We start from the raw sequence: 15,083 nt of genomic DNA, 5'->3' as shown, positions 1-15,083 counted from the left end.
TCCAGCCCCGCGCCCAGCGCCCCTACCTTGCCCGCTGCATGATCGCCGCGGTTTCCTGGTCTTGCTGAGACCCTACAGCATCCAATGCGCCCTCTTCCTCTTGTTGCTTCTGCTAGGCACCATCGCCACCATCGTCTTCTTCTGCTGCTGGCACCGAAGCTCCAGAAAGGGAGGCATCCGATGAAATCGGTCTTTTCGGGTCGTTCCAGGAGCAGAGGTAAGACACGCCGCGTTTCTTCAGCCCATTTGGAGAGTGACGCGCGGCTCGCTCGCTTTTGCGCCACTGCCCTTCGCTCCATCATTGCCCACTCCCCAGGCTGAGGACGCCTATGGATTTAACGTCCCTCGCCCGTGTTGCCCTCGCCCCCTTCCTCCAATCTCCTGGGCTGGGCAAAGCACAGCGATGCCGAGTGCTGGGAGGAGAGGCATGGACGCAGATTCTAAGTGTCAGTTTGCTAAAGCCCCCGAGGGTATCCGGAGCCAAGTCTGGTGCTGCGGCAGCCTCCCTTCACCCATCCATCGCTTTCTTCATGGAGAGTTTCGGGCTCCCCAACTCCCCCAGAACTTTCCCTGAAACTTCTCATGTTGAAATCAGCTAGAGACTGGTGGCCTAGTAACCTCCCCGCCCTACAGGATGCCCCCACTGAATTCGAGGCGTCGGGAATGTGCCTTCCCGACCCCTCGCCCCCGCCCCCCAACCCCCCAGGTAAGTCATCAGTTATTCGGCAGGTGAAGAACAGGGAGTTCAATGAAGTCTCATTTTTCTCTTTTCTCCCCAGATGCTGTTATGAGATCTCACCACTTTCGTTCTGAGGTAATTTATTTAGCGCGCACGCTCAAGGTCAGAAGAAGTTCTCTTTCCAGAGTACCAATATTAATCATATGCGTGTTAAGAAACCGGTAGGGCATTGCATGGCGGGCATGCTGTCCCCAACCGAACTAGTGCCCAGCGAACAGTTTTAGCAAATTTTGTGTGTAGTGGAGCCGCTGGACACGAGGGGGAAAGACAGCTTCTAAAAGCACTGCAGACCTTACAAAACTTAGCCTCGGGGTGGCTCTCAGCGTCCCTTACAATCTGTAATTTGCCTGTGGAAGCTTCCTGGGTGCTGTCAGCTGGGGTTGTTGGCTCGGATATCCCAACAGCAGAGAAGAGCTTTTAGGAAGTTGGTGCAGAGCAATTTGGTCCCTGTGCATTTCATTTTAGACTTTCGGGTTTACATTGCTATTCACTGGTAAAGCTCTCCATGCTTTCTCGGGCTATCTGATGGTTTTTGCAAAGTGATGGTGGTTGTGATTGGGCTTTATCAGGTCCTGTATGCTGGCTTCTACTCTCAAAATGTGGACTGTCCCTCGGTGAGCAGGTGGGAAGGTGCAGAGAGTGGGTGGGACTCCTGCAGCACCAGCTCCACTGAAGATGGAAGGAAACAAAGCAAAACAAAAGCATCAGCTCCCTCCACCCAGCATTTCTTTATGAGTTTCCAGGCCAACCCCACTTAGTGTGAGAGATTTCCCCCTTTTTTTCGGAGCGTTTCACACAGCCAGGCTTGGAGGTTCCTGGTCTCACTGCTTGTTCTGGTTTATTCATCTTAGCAAACTTCATAGTCACACACCCTCCATTTACTTGTCATTTCCCTGAGAAGTTATTTCACATCTCATTTCACTAGTTAATCAGATGTTTTATTGCACCCTAGGTGTTTTATTGGACTCTGGTTGTTTGAAAGCTTTAACTGCATTATTATAACAGCATTCTAATGCCCAAAGAGCAATTCTACTGCATGTAGCCCTGGAGGTGAGAACGCTGTGCTCAATTTAGGATACTTAAGAGACTAAATTAACCAATCAGATAATCAGTCATTCCTGGCTTTACACTAACTAGCAGTGTGGTGCTGGGAAACTCTTAGTTTCTCAGCACCTCAGTTTCCCCATCTGTAAAATAGGCCTAATAGTACTGACAGGGTTGTAGGGGGAAGATTTTGGGTTTACAAGTAATTATGTGAGAAACCCCACTTAGCCCTGCTGGTGTGACTCAGTGGTTGAGCATAGACCCATGAGCCAAGAGGTTCCTGGTTTGATTCCTGGTCTGGGCACAAGCCTGGGTTTCAGGCTCAATCCCCAGTAGGGGGCGGACAGGAGACAGCCAATCGATGTCTCTCTCTCATTGATGTTTCCCTCTCTCTATTCCTCTCCCGTCCTCTCTCTCTAAAAATCAATAAAAACATTTTTTGAAGTATTTTTTTTAAAGAAAAAAACCCGCTTAGCTCATAGTAGGCATTCAATACTGGTTAGGTATTATTACATTTTGTAAAACTGAATTAAAAATGTGTAAAAATAAAAATCTGCAAGTTTTAAAGTCTTAATTAATTCAAGTTTATGGGAAGCAACACAAATGGTGTCTATCATGAAGCAACACTTTTGAATATCTAATTAATTTGATAGAATAACCCAGATAGATATGACAAAAATAATGGTCAGGGTGCAAACATCAAAATTTAGGATTTTGATTTTAAAAAGATATATACAGTTCCATTCAAGTAAGTGATAGAACAAGAATAATAATCCTGTTATGGGTTTTTTTTTTAAGACTCCTATTTATTTTAAATATATTTTTATTGATTTTAGAGAGGAAGGGAGAGAGAGAAACATCAATGATGAGAGAAAATCATTGATCAGCTGCCTCCTGCATGCCCCCTACTGGGGATCGAGCCTGTAACCCGGGCATGTGCCCTTGACTGGAATCTAACCTGGGACCCTTCAGTCCACTGAGCCAAACCAGCTAGGCCTGATGTGGGTTATTGTATTTGCCATCAGGTATTTCAGCTAAAGCACAAATAGAAAAAAATGAAATAGAACTGTGTCTTGGTTAGTTATCTTGCAGTTAACTAAATATTTGTCCCAGTCTTGCATTTTGTTAGGAATGCTGGGACCAGTTGTTTAATGCCTTAACTTGTTTCACAAGAATACTGGTACAGTCTGACATCCTGTGGGGACTTCATATTTGTCTCATCTGCTAACTGTGAGCTCCTTGAGGGCATGGACCATATCTCTCTTGTGTAGGGGTGTATCCCCACTGCCTGGTAGAGTGGGTTCTTAAGAAATATTTATTGAATGAATGAAAAATTCTTCAGGGGTGCCAGTTCCCATAACTGGACAAATAGAACTCAGAGTTGGGCAGAAAATAAAAATGCACATTCTCAGGACATTGCTCAGAATCCAACATTTGATGAATCTCTTATTTGATCTTTCTAGGCTTTTAAAAAATTGGAGTTTGTATTAAAAATGTGATTCACTAATTATAATGAAGTAGATTTGGTTAATTTTTTTCTCCTCAGAAAATCAAATGCAAAATTAGCTTGATTTGTTGATGGGCTACCCGTGTTCCTTTTTGTACCAAGTTCCATCGATAAACTACTCTAAGAATGTTATTTTATAAGTGAAAATCCTGAGACTGTGTTGCATGAGAATGTCATATTTCATCACTGTTTTATGTTTACCACAAATAAAATGTTTTCCCTAAAAGGTAACGTAGGGAATTTTTTTTCCCTTTTCCCTTTCTATTAGAATGCCATATCCTGTGGAATTTTCTCCTTGAGAAATACCTCTGAAGTTTTTGGGTATTAAAAAATTAGAATGGATATTCTTATTGCCTTTTAGCAGTAGTTGCTGCAAAATAATTAACGATCAAAGAAACTTTTCATTTTCTGACAAGTCATAATCATATTGAAGTAAGAATTCAGTGTCTTTTTGTTCCTCATTCCAATCTCAGTAAGTAGATCATTCACGTTCAACATTTCCGTAGTGTTCAAGTGAGGAAAATGAGTTTAGGATCTGCTGACTCATTTTGAAATGGAAAAAAGCTTTGGGAAAGCCCTTGAACACATGGAAGAAGTTCGATTAGCACTTTACTGCTTTACTTGGCAGAGGATATTGCTTCTGCTACCCACATGCCCAGCAAGGAGTCCCATTGGGCGGGAAATTTCAGGATGTTCCTTCCCAGACAGATAAATACTTCTCCAGGGAGGAAAACCATGGCACTGGTTTGCTTTGGGGGAGTTCTGCAGCAGGGAAGAAAGCCACATCTCTCTCAGCTGAGGAGCTCCAGCGGGTTCCTTAATGTGTGATCTGGGATGAGTTTCTCTCTATGCCTCAGTTCCCTCATCAATTAAGTGGGGTAATCCTAGAAACCCGCCATGGGCAGGTTAGGTAAGATATCCAGCATCAGCCAGGGCTGGGTAGGGTCTCCAGCATATTCACTGTGCTCGCTCAGAACTCAAGGAGACTGATTTGAAAATAACTGCTTTGAATTCTGTAAGAGAAAGAGCTGTATGCAAACAGCTCCTAAACTAAGTACAGTCTCAAAGAGATATTTGCACACCCATGTTGATAGCAGCGTTATTCTGGATTGCCAAGAGGTGGAAACAACCCAAGTGTCCATCAATGGATAAATGGTAAACAAAACATGGCACATCCATGTAATGGAATATTATTCAGCCTTAAAAAGGAAGGAAATTCTGACAGGTGCTACAATGTAGATGAACTCTTCACTACGTTGAATAAACACATTTCTCCAACTCAGGTTCTTCTTCTGGAAGCTAGAAATAAATAATATAGATGCTGATAAGATGTTTTGGAACCATAACCACCACCAACCCTTTTTCTTTTCACTTACTTGCAAACTTGTCTTTACTCGCTTTTTAATAGTCCTCTAAATTTTAATAACATATGAGAGTGTGAAATTATTAATCCGTCCAGCAAGTATAACCCTAATTCATTGACAGATAAAAAAGCCAATTAGAGCAATAGAAATATGGGTTTTGTGTATGCAGAGAAAGAAGTTGTACAGTGATTTAATTAAGTCCTAAATTGCTAATGAAGACAAGTGAATTCACACTGATGTAGGACTCAGTCTAGAAACCAAACGTTCGTATCTAAGAAGCGCCCTTTTCCTGAGGATTTATAATGTTTTGTGCTGTGATGTTATACAATGGTTAACTGTTACTCTAGATTCCTGTGGCGAAAATCAGGCAGTGACTATCCTGATTCTAAGGAAATTTCAGAAAGTGATAGGGGTAATTGAGGTACCATTAGGTTACGAGAAAGAGTCTTGGGAGTACTTCAGTAGACTGAAGACAATGATAAGGCCCTTTGAGAATACCCAGAGTGAGCAGTGGTAAACGATCCCTATTCATCAGCTCAGTAGAATAAGGGAAGCCTTGTTTCATAGAAATAGGGAGAAGAGTGTGTTTTATGTCTATCAGGATTTGAGTAAAAGTCTTCACTTCCCATTTCAGGTAAAGGAACCCAAAGAGTTAACTCAAGTTAAGCAATTCCTGTAGAGTCACATAGCAAGATAAGGACTGAGTAAGACAAGAATTCCCTGGCTACATTTGGTCTGCCCGTGGCTAAGAGACTGATAATGTGTCTGAAATTCTTTAAAAAATTTTTTTAAATTTTATTTTAGAGAGGAAGGGAGAAGGAGAAAGAGAGAGAAACATCAATGATGAGAGAGAATCATTGGTTGGCTGCCTCCGGCATGTCCCCTACTGGGAATTGAGCTCACAACCCGGGCATGTGCCCTTGACCAGAATCAAACTCAGGACCCTTCAGTCCGCAGGCTGATGCTCCATCCACTGAACCAAACCAGCTAGGGCTGAAATTCTTAATGAAAGAGAGAAGCTAAGTTGAGTGCATTTTTAATGGACATTTCTTACAAAGCTGAATAGGCAACTGCTTTAGGATTTTCAGTGTTTATTCACATTCTCTTAAAAGGATGGTCCACACAAACCCTATTGGCCTCATTATATTCCCAGTGTCCCTGTACCACCCCATGGTAGAATGCTCAGTGAAATAACAACATTTCACAGCTTCTCACTACATTTATATTTTCATTACAAATTACTTAATTTAATGGATTAGAAAAAAATGAGAGTTTGTCATTTAGTTATCTTTTACAATTAGGTTATCTTTACAAATTCTTTTCCTAGAGTTAAATTTCAGGTCTAAATTAATTTGTGCTAATTAAATTAGTTGTAATTTGAACACATATAGTGTTCATTTAGTGTCACTCAATTATTTTCACAATAAACACTTTTAAAAAAAATTACATACGAGGTTCGATGTTAGATACAGGGCTAACAAAGGGTCTGAGGTATAGACCATGCCCTTGATGATTAGTTCTAGGTCACTCCCAATATCAGCGCTGAAATTTTATAGTTACTGGTTTCTTCTGTTACGGTAACTGAACTGCTGTGCTCTTTCCAACTATGAGTCACAAATGTGACGAGAACATTAGAGGCCGAGGTGTATAAGTACAGCCAATATATTTGTATAACATCCACCCTATTCACAGAGGTTTATTACACCAGGGTCACCATTACCATATAATTTGCCCTTTAGCTACATAGTGACAAAACAGAATGCTGGAAGGAATAAATAAAAGAAGGAAGGGGGAAAAACACTTATTTTTATGCATCCAAATGAATTAAATGCGTTAGATGAATGTTGAAATAAAAGCTTTTCCAGAGAAGTTTGACTCTTTGTCTAACGATAAGGTTCAACAATGACTCCTTTTGAGATTTGGATTACAAAATATAACCAGGCTGACAAAGACAGGTATTGGCTTAATGAAAGGAATACAGGAATCGAGTCCAAAAATCCTGATTTTGGGTTCCAGCCCTGCTGTTAACTAACTGTGATTTTGGTCAAGTCTCTTAGTGTCTCCAAGACTTCTGTTTGGTGTCCTTACTGGTAACATGAAGATGATCTCTGAAGCGCCTTCCAGAAGTTTCAGGCCATGTTTCTGATATGTGCAAAAGCACCATGCTAAAAAGGCGTATGTAAAACATGATTCCTGCCTTCTAGGAGCATAAGGCAGGCAAAGATAAAAATATAACTAGCTTAAGTACAAAGCAACAAATTACATGTGCAATAGGAATGGTTGGAATAGTTCTGATGAAATAATTGCTTCTAGCGATGGGATCAGAGAAGGCTTCCGAGAGGAGGTGATCCTTATGCTGAAGCATGGGTTTGGGTAGTATCTTGCTCAGTGATGGTGAACCTTTTGAGCTCGGCGTGTCAGCATTTTGAAAAACCCTAACTTAACTCTGGTGCCGTGTCACATATAGAAATTTTTTGATATTTGCAACCATAGTAAAACAAAGACTTATATTTTTGATATTTATTTTATATATTTAAATGCCATTTAACAAAGAAAATCGATGCGATCAGAGAAGGCTTCCGAGAGGAGGTGATGTTTATGCTGAAGCATGGGTTTGGGTAGTGTCTAGCTAGACAAAGAGAGAATGAGAGCAACACCCCCAGGCCCGCAGAATGGCATGAAAATGCACACAGATTTAGGAAGGCATGCCTGTAATATGATTAGAATGAAGGGTTCTTGATATTGCATAAGTAGGTTCCAACTACAATAAAAATAATTTTTGTATACCACTTGACAGTTGACAAAAGGCTTTGACATAACATTTGATTTGAGGGTACCTGCTATGAGCCCCTTTTCAAAAATTAAGTTTATTGGGGTGACATTGGTTAATTGGATCATATAGGTCTCAGGTATGGATTTCCACATTACAAGATCTGTATGTTGCACTGTCTGCCACCACCCAAAGTCATGTCACTTTCCTGTCATCAGATGAGCTCTTCCAAGAGAAGCAAAATTTGCCTATTTCTTTTCTAGCACTGTGGCAAGACAGCCTGATCACTCTTTTTTTCCGCCCTGAAGGAAAATGCACAGTCGTGGCCTCTGCTGTAGTGTGGAGGGCCTGGGAACATGACTCACTGTGGGTCTTTCTGGTCACCCGAGGCCGCACTTTGGCAGGATACCATGTTTTTCAGGTCCAGCACACAAGCATCACTGGGTTTTATTTTGACTGAAAACAGCATATGTCCAGGGATTTGTGACAACCTGCTCATATGTTCAGTGTTCATTACAAATCCTCGTGCAAAGTATAATAATTTTTCAGGTATTTCATTATGTACAAGGCCATTTCTATCAGCTTTGAAATACTTTACATTTTTATAAAGTATTTGAAATGTGTCTCTATTTAAACTTCTTCCTTGAAAATTCCTGTTGCACAAGAATTAGTCTAAGTGTTTACACCCTCCTCAGATCCTCTAGCCTACTTCTCCACCCTCAGCCAGTGACCTTTGTCTCTTAACTCACAGTGAACATCAGTGCCATCAGGTAACAGCGCCATACATTTCTTGCCCCTAAGAACTAAATGGCATCTTAAACTTCCCTCCCAATCCAATGGAAAATTCACTTGTCCTCTGTGCTAGTAGTTTATGCTTATGTTGTGAAAAATTTTTTTCATCTCTTGGGGGATGATGTTCCATTAGTCCTTCCTTCCTCTTTTATCTGCCCTCTCTGTGGGCTCCTTTCCCTTATATATAAATGTCATACATGCTTCCTTTTGAAAACCACAATAAAAACCTCTCTATACCATCAGCTCTTCTCTTGGCAAGAGAAGTTTCCTGAAAAAGGCTTTTATCTGTCACCTCCTATTCCTCACCTCTCATTCACTCCTCACCTTTATAACCGAGCCTCTGCTGCTACTGCTATTTAAAGTCACTTAAGCCCCGCCAGCGTGACTCAGTGGTTGAGCATCGACCTATGAACCAGGAGGTCACGGTTCGATTCCCGGTCAATGTACTTGGATTGCGGGCTCGATCCCCAGTGTGGGTGTGCAGGAGGCAGCCGATCAATGATTCTCTCTTATCATTGATGTTTCTATCTCTCCCTCTCCCTCTCTTTTGGGATTTGAGTGTTTTTTTAATTAAATCTTTATTGTTCAGATTATTACAGTTGTTCCTCTTTTTCCCCCCATAGCTCCCCTCCACCTCCACCCGGTTCCCATCCCACCCTCTGCCCTTACCTCCCCCCGCGCCCTGCACTGTCCTCATCCATAGGTATACGATTTTTGTCCAGACTCTTCCCGTACCCCCACACCCCTTTCCCCCTGAGAATTGTCAGTCCACTCCCTTTCTATGCCCCTGATTCTATTATATTCACCAGTTTATTCTGTTCATCAGATTATTTATTCACTTGATTTTTAGATTCATTGTTGATAGATATGTATTTGTTGTTCATAATTTTTATCTTTACCTTTTTCTTCTTCTTCCTCTTCTTAAAGGATACCTTCCAGCATTTCATATAATACTGGTTTGGTGGTGATGAACTCCTTTAGCTTTTTCTTATCTGTGAAGCTCTTTATCTGACCTTCAATTCTGAATGATAGCTTTGCTGGGTAAAGTACTCTTGGTTGTAGGTTCTTGCTATTCATCACTTTGAATATTTCTTGCCACTCCCTTCTGGCCTGCAAAGTTTCTGTTGAGAAATCAGCTGACAGTCGTATGGGTACTCCCTTGTAGGTAACTGACTTTCTTTCTCTTGCTGCTTTTAGGATACTCTCTTTGTCTTTTGCTCTTGGCATTTTAATTATGATGTGTCTTGGTGTGGTCCTCTTTGGATTCCTTTTGTTTGGGATTCTATGCGCTTCCTGGACTTGTAAGTCTATTTCTTTCACCAGGTAGGGGAAGTTTTCTGTCATTATTTCTTCAAATAGGTTTTCAATATCTTGCTCTCTCTCTTCTGGCACCCCCATAATTCGGATGTTGGTACGCTTGAAGTTGTCCCAGAGGCTCCTTACACTATCTTCATATTTTTGGATTCTTTTTTCTTTTTGTTTTTCCGGTTGGGTGATTTTTGCTTCTTCGTATTTCAAATCTTTGACTTGATTCTTGTGATCCTCTAGTCTGCTGTTGGATCTCTGTATAATATTCTTTATTTCAGTCAGTGTATGCTTAATTTCTAGTTGGTCCTTTTTCATATCCTCAAGGGTCTCACTAAATTTATCGGCGGTTTCTAGAAAATTCTTGAAAAACCTTATAACTGTGGTTTTGAACTCTATATCCAGTAGTTTGCTTTCCTCCATTTCTGTCATTTGTGACCTGTTTCTTTGTCTCCGCATTTTGGCTGCTTCCCTGTGTTGTTAGAGTGGCTTTGTGTGCTAGGTGTCCATAGGGCCCAGTGGCTCAGCTTCCCCAATTACCTGAGGTGTGTACTCTTGGTGCACCCCTTTGTGGGCTTTGTGCACAGTCTTGTTGTAGTTAAGCCTTGATTATTGTTGGTATCACTGGGAGGAATTGACCTCCAGGCCAATTGGCTGTGAGAATCAGCTGTGTCTACAGTGGGAGAACTTCTGTGCTGGAGACACCCTTCTGGGGCAAGACTTGCTTCAGTGGGGCTTTGGTGCTCACTGAGTCTGCCCCCTGAGTGTGTCCCTTATGGATCTGAGGAGTTGTAATCTGGATGGTCCCACTCTGACCACTGGGTACACTGGCTCTAGGATCTCTAAGGAGGTGCTAATTTAGCCTCTGCCTGAGGCTCCCCAGCAGGAGCTATGGAGAGATCTGCAGATTCCTCTTCCTTGTTTGGGGTTTGGAGGTGCCCATATGAGGCCAGCTGTGAAGCAGTGCAAACTGCTGTGGGGCCTTGGGCCTTCTTTTGGATGTTCTGGGTCTCTCTGGCCCAGCTGCAGTTTGTTAGGTAATTTTAGATTGCAAAGGACCAGGCCATTCATATGCCAAAGCCTCTGTGCACAGCTTGGGTGGGGCCGGGTCTCAGGGAATCAACAGGGCAGAGCAAACAGCTATGGCTGATCCTCAGCCCTGCCCTAAGAGGCTCCGGGTCTCAGTGTCCCTCGGTAATTGCTGCAGGCACCTCTGAGAGAAAGCTGCCCTCGAGTTCCGCCTGCTGCCAGACAGTCCAGTTTCTCACCGCATGAGTCTGGGTCCCCAGAGACTAGCCCGGAACTGGAGTTCAGGGCCATCAGGAGCTTGTGTCTCTCCTGATTGAAAAAGACAGCCGTGTCCTCAGTTGCCACCCCTTTCCACGTGCGCCTTCGTACCGCTGCACTTTACTTCCGCATCTCCTCTGAGTCTCAGTGTGCTTCTCTCTTTCCTTCTAGTTGTAGAATTTCCACTCAGCCAGCCTTCCTGTGGTTCTGGATGATGTCCGTTTTGTCTTTTAGTTGTATTTTTGAAGTGTTTGTGCGAGGCAGCAATTTCAGGTGTTTACCTATGCCGCCATCTTGGTTTTTCTCCAAGTATATTAGTCTTTACATAATTGATACTGTTGGTCACAGATTGCTTCTTGAAACTCTTCCAGGTTTTTGGACAATACTTTCTTTTAAAATATATCTGTCTTCTTCTTTTTTAAAAATATGCTTTTATTGATTTCAGAGAGGAAGGGATAGGGAGAAAGGTATAGAAACATCAATGATGAGAATCGTTGATTGGCTGTCTCCTGCATGCCCCCCACTGGGGATCAAGCCTACAACCTGGGCATGCGCCCTAACCAGGATTCAAACTGTGACCTCCTGGTTCATAGGTCGATGCTCAACTACTAAGCCACTCTGGCCAGACATAAAATATATCTTTATTAAAAAATAATAATTTATTGATCTCAGAGAGAGGAAGGAAGAGGGAGAGAGAGGAACAGCAATGATGAAAATCATTGATCAGCTGCTTCCTGTATGCCCCCACAGGGGATGGAGCCCACAACCTGGGCATGTGCTCTAATGAGGAATTGAATCCTGACTTCCTGGTTCATGGGTTGACACTCAACCACAGAGCCACATCGGCCAGGATGGACAATACTTTCTTTACTCACCACCTTCCCCTTCTTTTCTGGCCATGCCTCCCTCTGTTCCTGTACAAGGTCTTCTTCCTACTTATATGTTGATATTCCCAAGGTCCTGCCTTGGGCTTAATATTTTAAAACAGCTTTATTGAGATATAATTCACATACTATACAGTTTACCTATTTAAAGTATATGTTTTAGTGCTTTTTAGTATATTTACAAGGTAGTGCCATCATCACAGAATTTCATTTGAAAACATTTTCATTATCCCCCAAAAGAAACTCAGTACTTGTATCAGTCACACACACACACACCCCAACCCTAGGCAACAACTAATCTACTTTTTTTCTTAATAGATTTTTTGGGTTTCATTTTTGCTCAACCTGTAAAGCTTTACTTGTGAGATCACATCATACTTACTGTTTTACCCCATATATAATGGTTACTCTGAAATCTGTTTGTCAAATTCAGACTTCATCTTGACCTTCAGATATAGAGGCTCAATTGCTTTCTCCTTTCACATGATGTGCAATGGGTATCTTAAGCTGAATGCTGAACTCATTCCCTCACCATATCTATCCCTGTTTTGGATAATGGTACCACCCCCTTTACCCCTAAAGTTGCTCAAACTAGAAATCTGAAAGATAGGACAGACCACATCCTTATCCACCCTGCCCTGTCTATCTTCTCTTTAAAATATCTCTGGGGTCTGACTTCCTTACTGTCCCCATTGTGGTTATCTTGGCTCAGGTCCTGTAATAAAACTCCAGACAAATCTCCCTGCTTCCCCACCCCCAATCCATACACACTCATTTCATAAGGATCATTCCAAAATATAAATGAATTATTAAAACTTTTATCACTCATGGAGACATTCAGATTCAAGTAATCTCAGCATAAAGTGGGTTATTAATACGCAGGGATTTATATTCTCTTGTTGCAAGAGGTCTAGAGCTGCTGCTGGCTTTGCTTGAGCTGCTCTCCTGTGTCATTGCTAGTGTTAGGGATAATCCTAGCCTTTCCCTCCTGGTTGCAGGATGGCTGGCATGGTTCCAGACATCATGCCCAAATTCAAGGAAGGAAGGAGGGGAAGGAGCAGAGCTGGCCAAGGAAGGATATTCATCAGAAAATCAAAAGTTTTGCTAGAAACCTTTCCAGTTAGATTTCTTCTTATAACTTGACAGGTCAGAACTGTGTCACAAGGCCACCTTTCACACTCGAGTGAAGCTTGGCATATGAGCTTTTCTTTTTCCGTCTGCAGTAGAGGTAGGCAAGAAAGAAAGGGTTGGGTAAACCATATTCCTCTCCTACTTAAAATCTTCAGTGGTGCCCTGTGTGGCAAGGTGGTTAGAGTGTCGGCCAGCACACTAAAGGGTTGCAAGTTCAAATCCTGGTCAAGGGCATTGGGACACGTGCGGGAGGCAACCAGTCTATGTGTCTCTCTCACATCCATGTTTCCCTCCCTCCCTCCCTCCCTCCCTCTCTTCCACTCTCTCTGAAAAGCAATGGAAAAAATATCCTCAGGTGAGGATTAAGAATAATAATAAAATCCCTCAGTGGTTTCCCGCTTCCTTCAAGGTAATGAAGGACAACCTTCTTAATATAACATCAGAGAGATCCCTATACTGATGTCCTTGTGATAGTTCTAACCTAACCATTTGTTCACACTTGTAAGTGTGCAAACGGACCATGATCTTTTAGGATTATTGTTTCCAATTGAGAAAACTTCCATTCCTTTTCCTTTTCTCTGCCCACTCACCCCTAACAACAACAACAACAAAATATTTGGGCACAAAAGACTAACTCCTGCTCTTCCTTTAAAACCCGGTTCATAGGTCATCTCCTCCAGGACACTCTTTCAGCTCACTCCTCATAATCATAATTGAGGTTCTGGGTGTGTTTTTCTTTTCTTTTTTCTTTTTTGGTCTTTCCTACAAGATTGTATCTTGAAGGTAGTGTAAATCTTTAGTTTTTAGCTCAGTGTCTGGCACAGACTGAAGCTTAGTAAATGTTCCAGGAATGGATGAATATTAAACATTTTCTACAAGTTAGCATAATTTTCAATTCTCATGGATTCCGTAACTTTCTAAATATTACTGTATCCCTCTTTTACTTAAAGGGAAAGAGACAGATGGTTTTCATTTTTTTATCTCAGATATACAGTTATGCCTTAGTTAGCATCCTATGGTTACTTAGAAAATACACAGATTCAGGCACTTTTGAAAAATGAGTTGAAAATTTCCCTGACATTTTTATTCATTATTGAAGAGATTTTCATTCCTTGATGTGAGTTTTGAACAAAATTTTTAATATTTAATGTTTTTATCTTAGTTTATAATATGAAAAAATCAACATAAGTATATTCTGAATTATCTTGTAACCAATTTACCTTATCACCAGTATTGTCACCCAATTCTAGTGCCTGAATTTACGTTTTGTTCATAATCACATTGATATCAATTGGTATTGCTTTAACTGTCATGATCTCAAGAGGAAAGATCAGGGGCAATTTTAATGTGTAAATTATGCATTCATGCTTGGTGAGGGCCAAATGGTGTGCTTTGGGAATCTTTAGTAACTCGTTTTGAGACATGTGGTGTAGAATTTAAGTAAAAGAGAATAAAAAATGATAAATGTCAAGATAAGTAGAAAAAACAATTTTATTCCTCTTAATTAAAAAATACATATAATTTTAAAGCACATATTATAACATTGTCTTGTGGGGTTTATAATATACATATTCTATAGTATGTATTATAGAATATGTTATAACATTCTATAATACATATTATACAGAGAGATAAATATATACATTTGGCAGCTTTAGTGTAGAGAAATACAGGGAAATAAATGAACTCCCTACAGATTGCAAGGTTTCTACATTTTATATGAAGTGGTGTATTAAAGCTTGAAGAGGCATTAGAAACAACAACAATAATAAAAGCATAATATGCTAATTAGACCAGATGTCCTTCCAGACGTCCTTCCATCCTTCCAGACAAAGCCCAGGTCCCAGGTGCCTGCCAGCGGCCAGAGGGAGGGAAGCCCGAGTCCCCGGTGCCAGAGGGGAAGGAAGGCCTACTCTTGCACGATTTTCGTGCATCAGGCCTCTAGTAAGTATATAAGTTATTTGATTTATCTCTTCTCATCCTCTTACCCCCACACCGAGGTATGTCAGTCTGTTCTATGCCTCCATGCTTCGGGTCTTATTTTGGTCAATTCATTTTGTGCATTAGATTCCACAGATAAGTAAGATCATGTGATGTTTGTCTTCCTCTGATGGGCTTATTACACTTAGCATAATAATCTCCAAGTCCACCCAATGCTGCCTCAAAGGGTAAAAGATCCTTCTTTTTCATAGCTGCACAGGATTCCATTGTGTAAATGTACCACTGCTTTTTTATTCCTTCATTTACTGATGGGCACTTG

General features: G+C 41.4%; 1 protein-coding gene across 8 annotated transcripts in view; it reads left to right on the top strand.

Moving 5' to 3' along the window:
* Positions 1 to 58: 58 nt before the first annotated feature.
* DST (dystonin) overlaps positions 59 to 15,083 on the top strand; it is a 421,009-nt gene continuing 405,984 nt past the window's right edge. For 5 of the 8 annotated variants that reach the window (XM_023755570.1, XM_023755569.1, XM_023755575.1 and 2 more), the window contains exons 1-2: positions 70 to 217; positions 780 to 814. In XM_023755570.1, the coding sequence (XP_023611338.1) occupies positions 85 to 217; positions 780 to 814 (168 nt within the window). In that variant the 5' untranslated portion in view covers positions 70 to 84. Of the gene's footprint in view, positions 218 to 779; positions 815 to 15,083 lie in introns of all 8 variants that reach the window. The other 3 variants (XR_002829777.1, XM_023755573.1, XM_023755571.1) reach the window with 3 other exon arrangements.

This window comes from Myotis lucifugus, unplaced genomic scaffold (assembly GCF_000147115.1).
Source record: "Myotis lucifugus unplaced genomic scaffold, Myoluc2.0 scaffold_80, whole genome shotgun sequence".
NCBI classification, from domain to species: domain Eukaryota; kingdom Metazoa; phylum Chordata; class Mammalia; order Chiroptera; family Vespertilionidae; genus Myotis; species Myotis lucifugus.
This window is presented reverse-complemented; position numbering and strand designations above follow the sequence as displayed.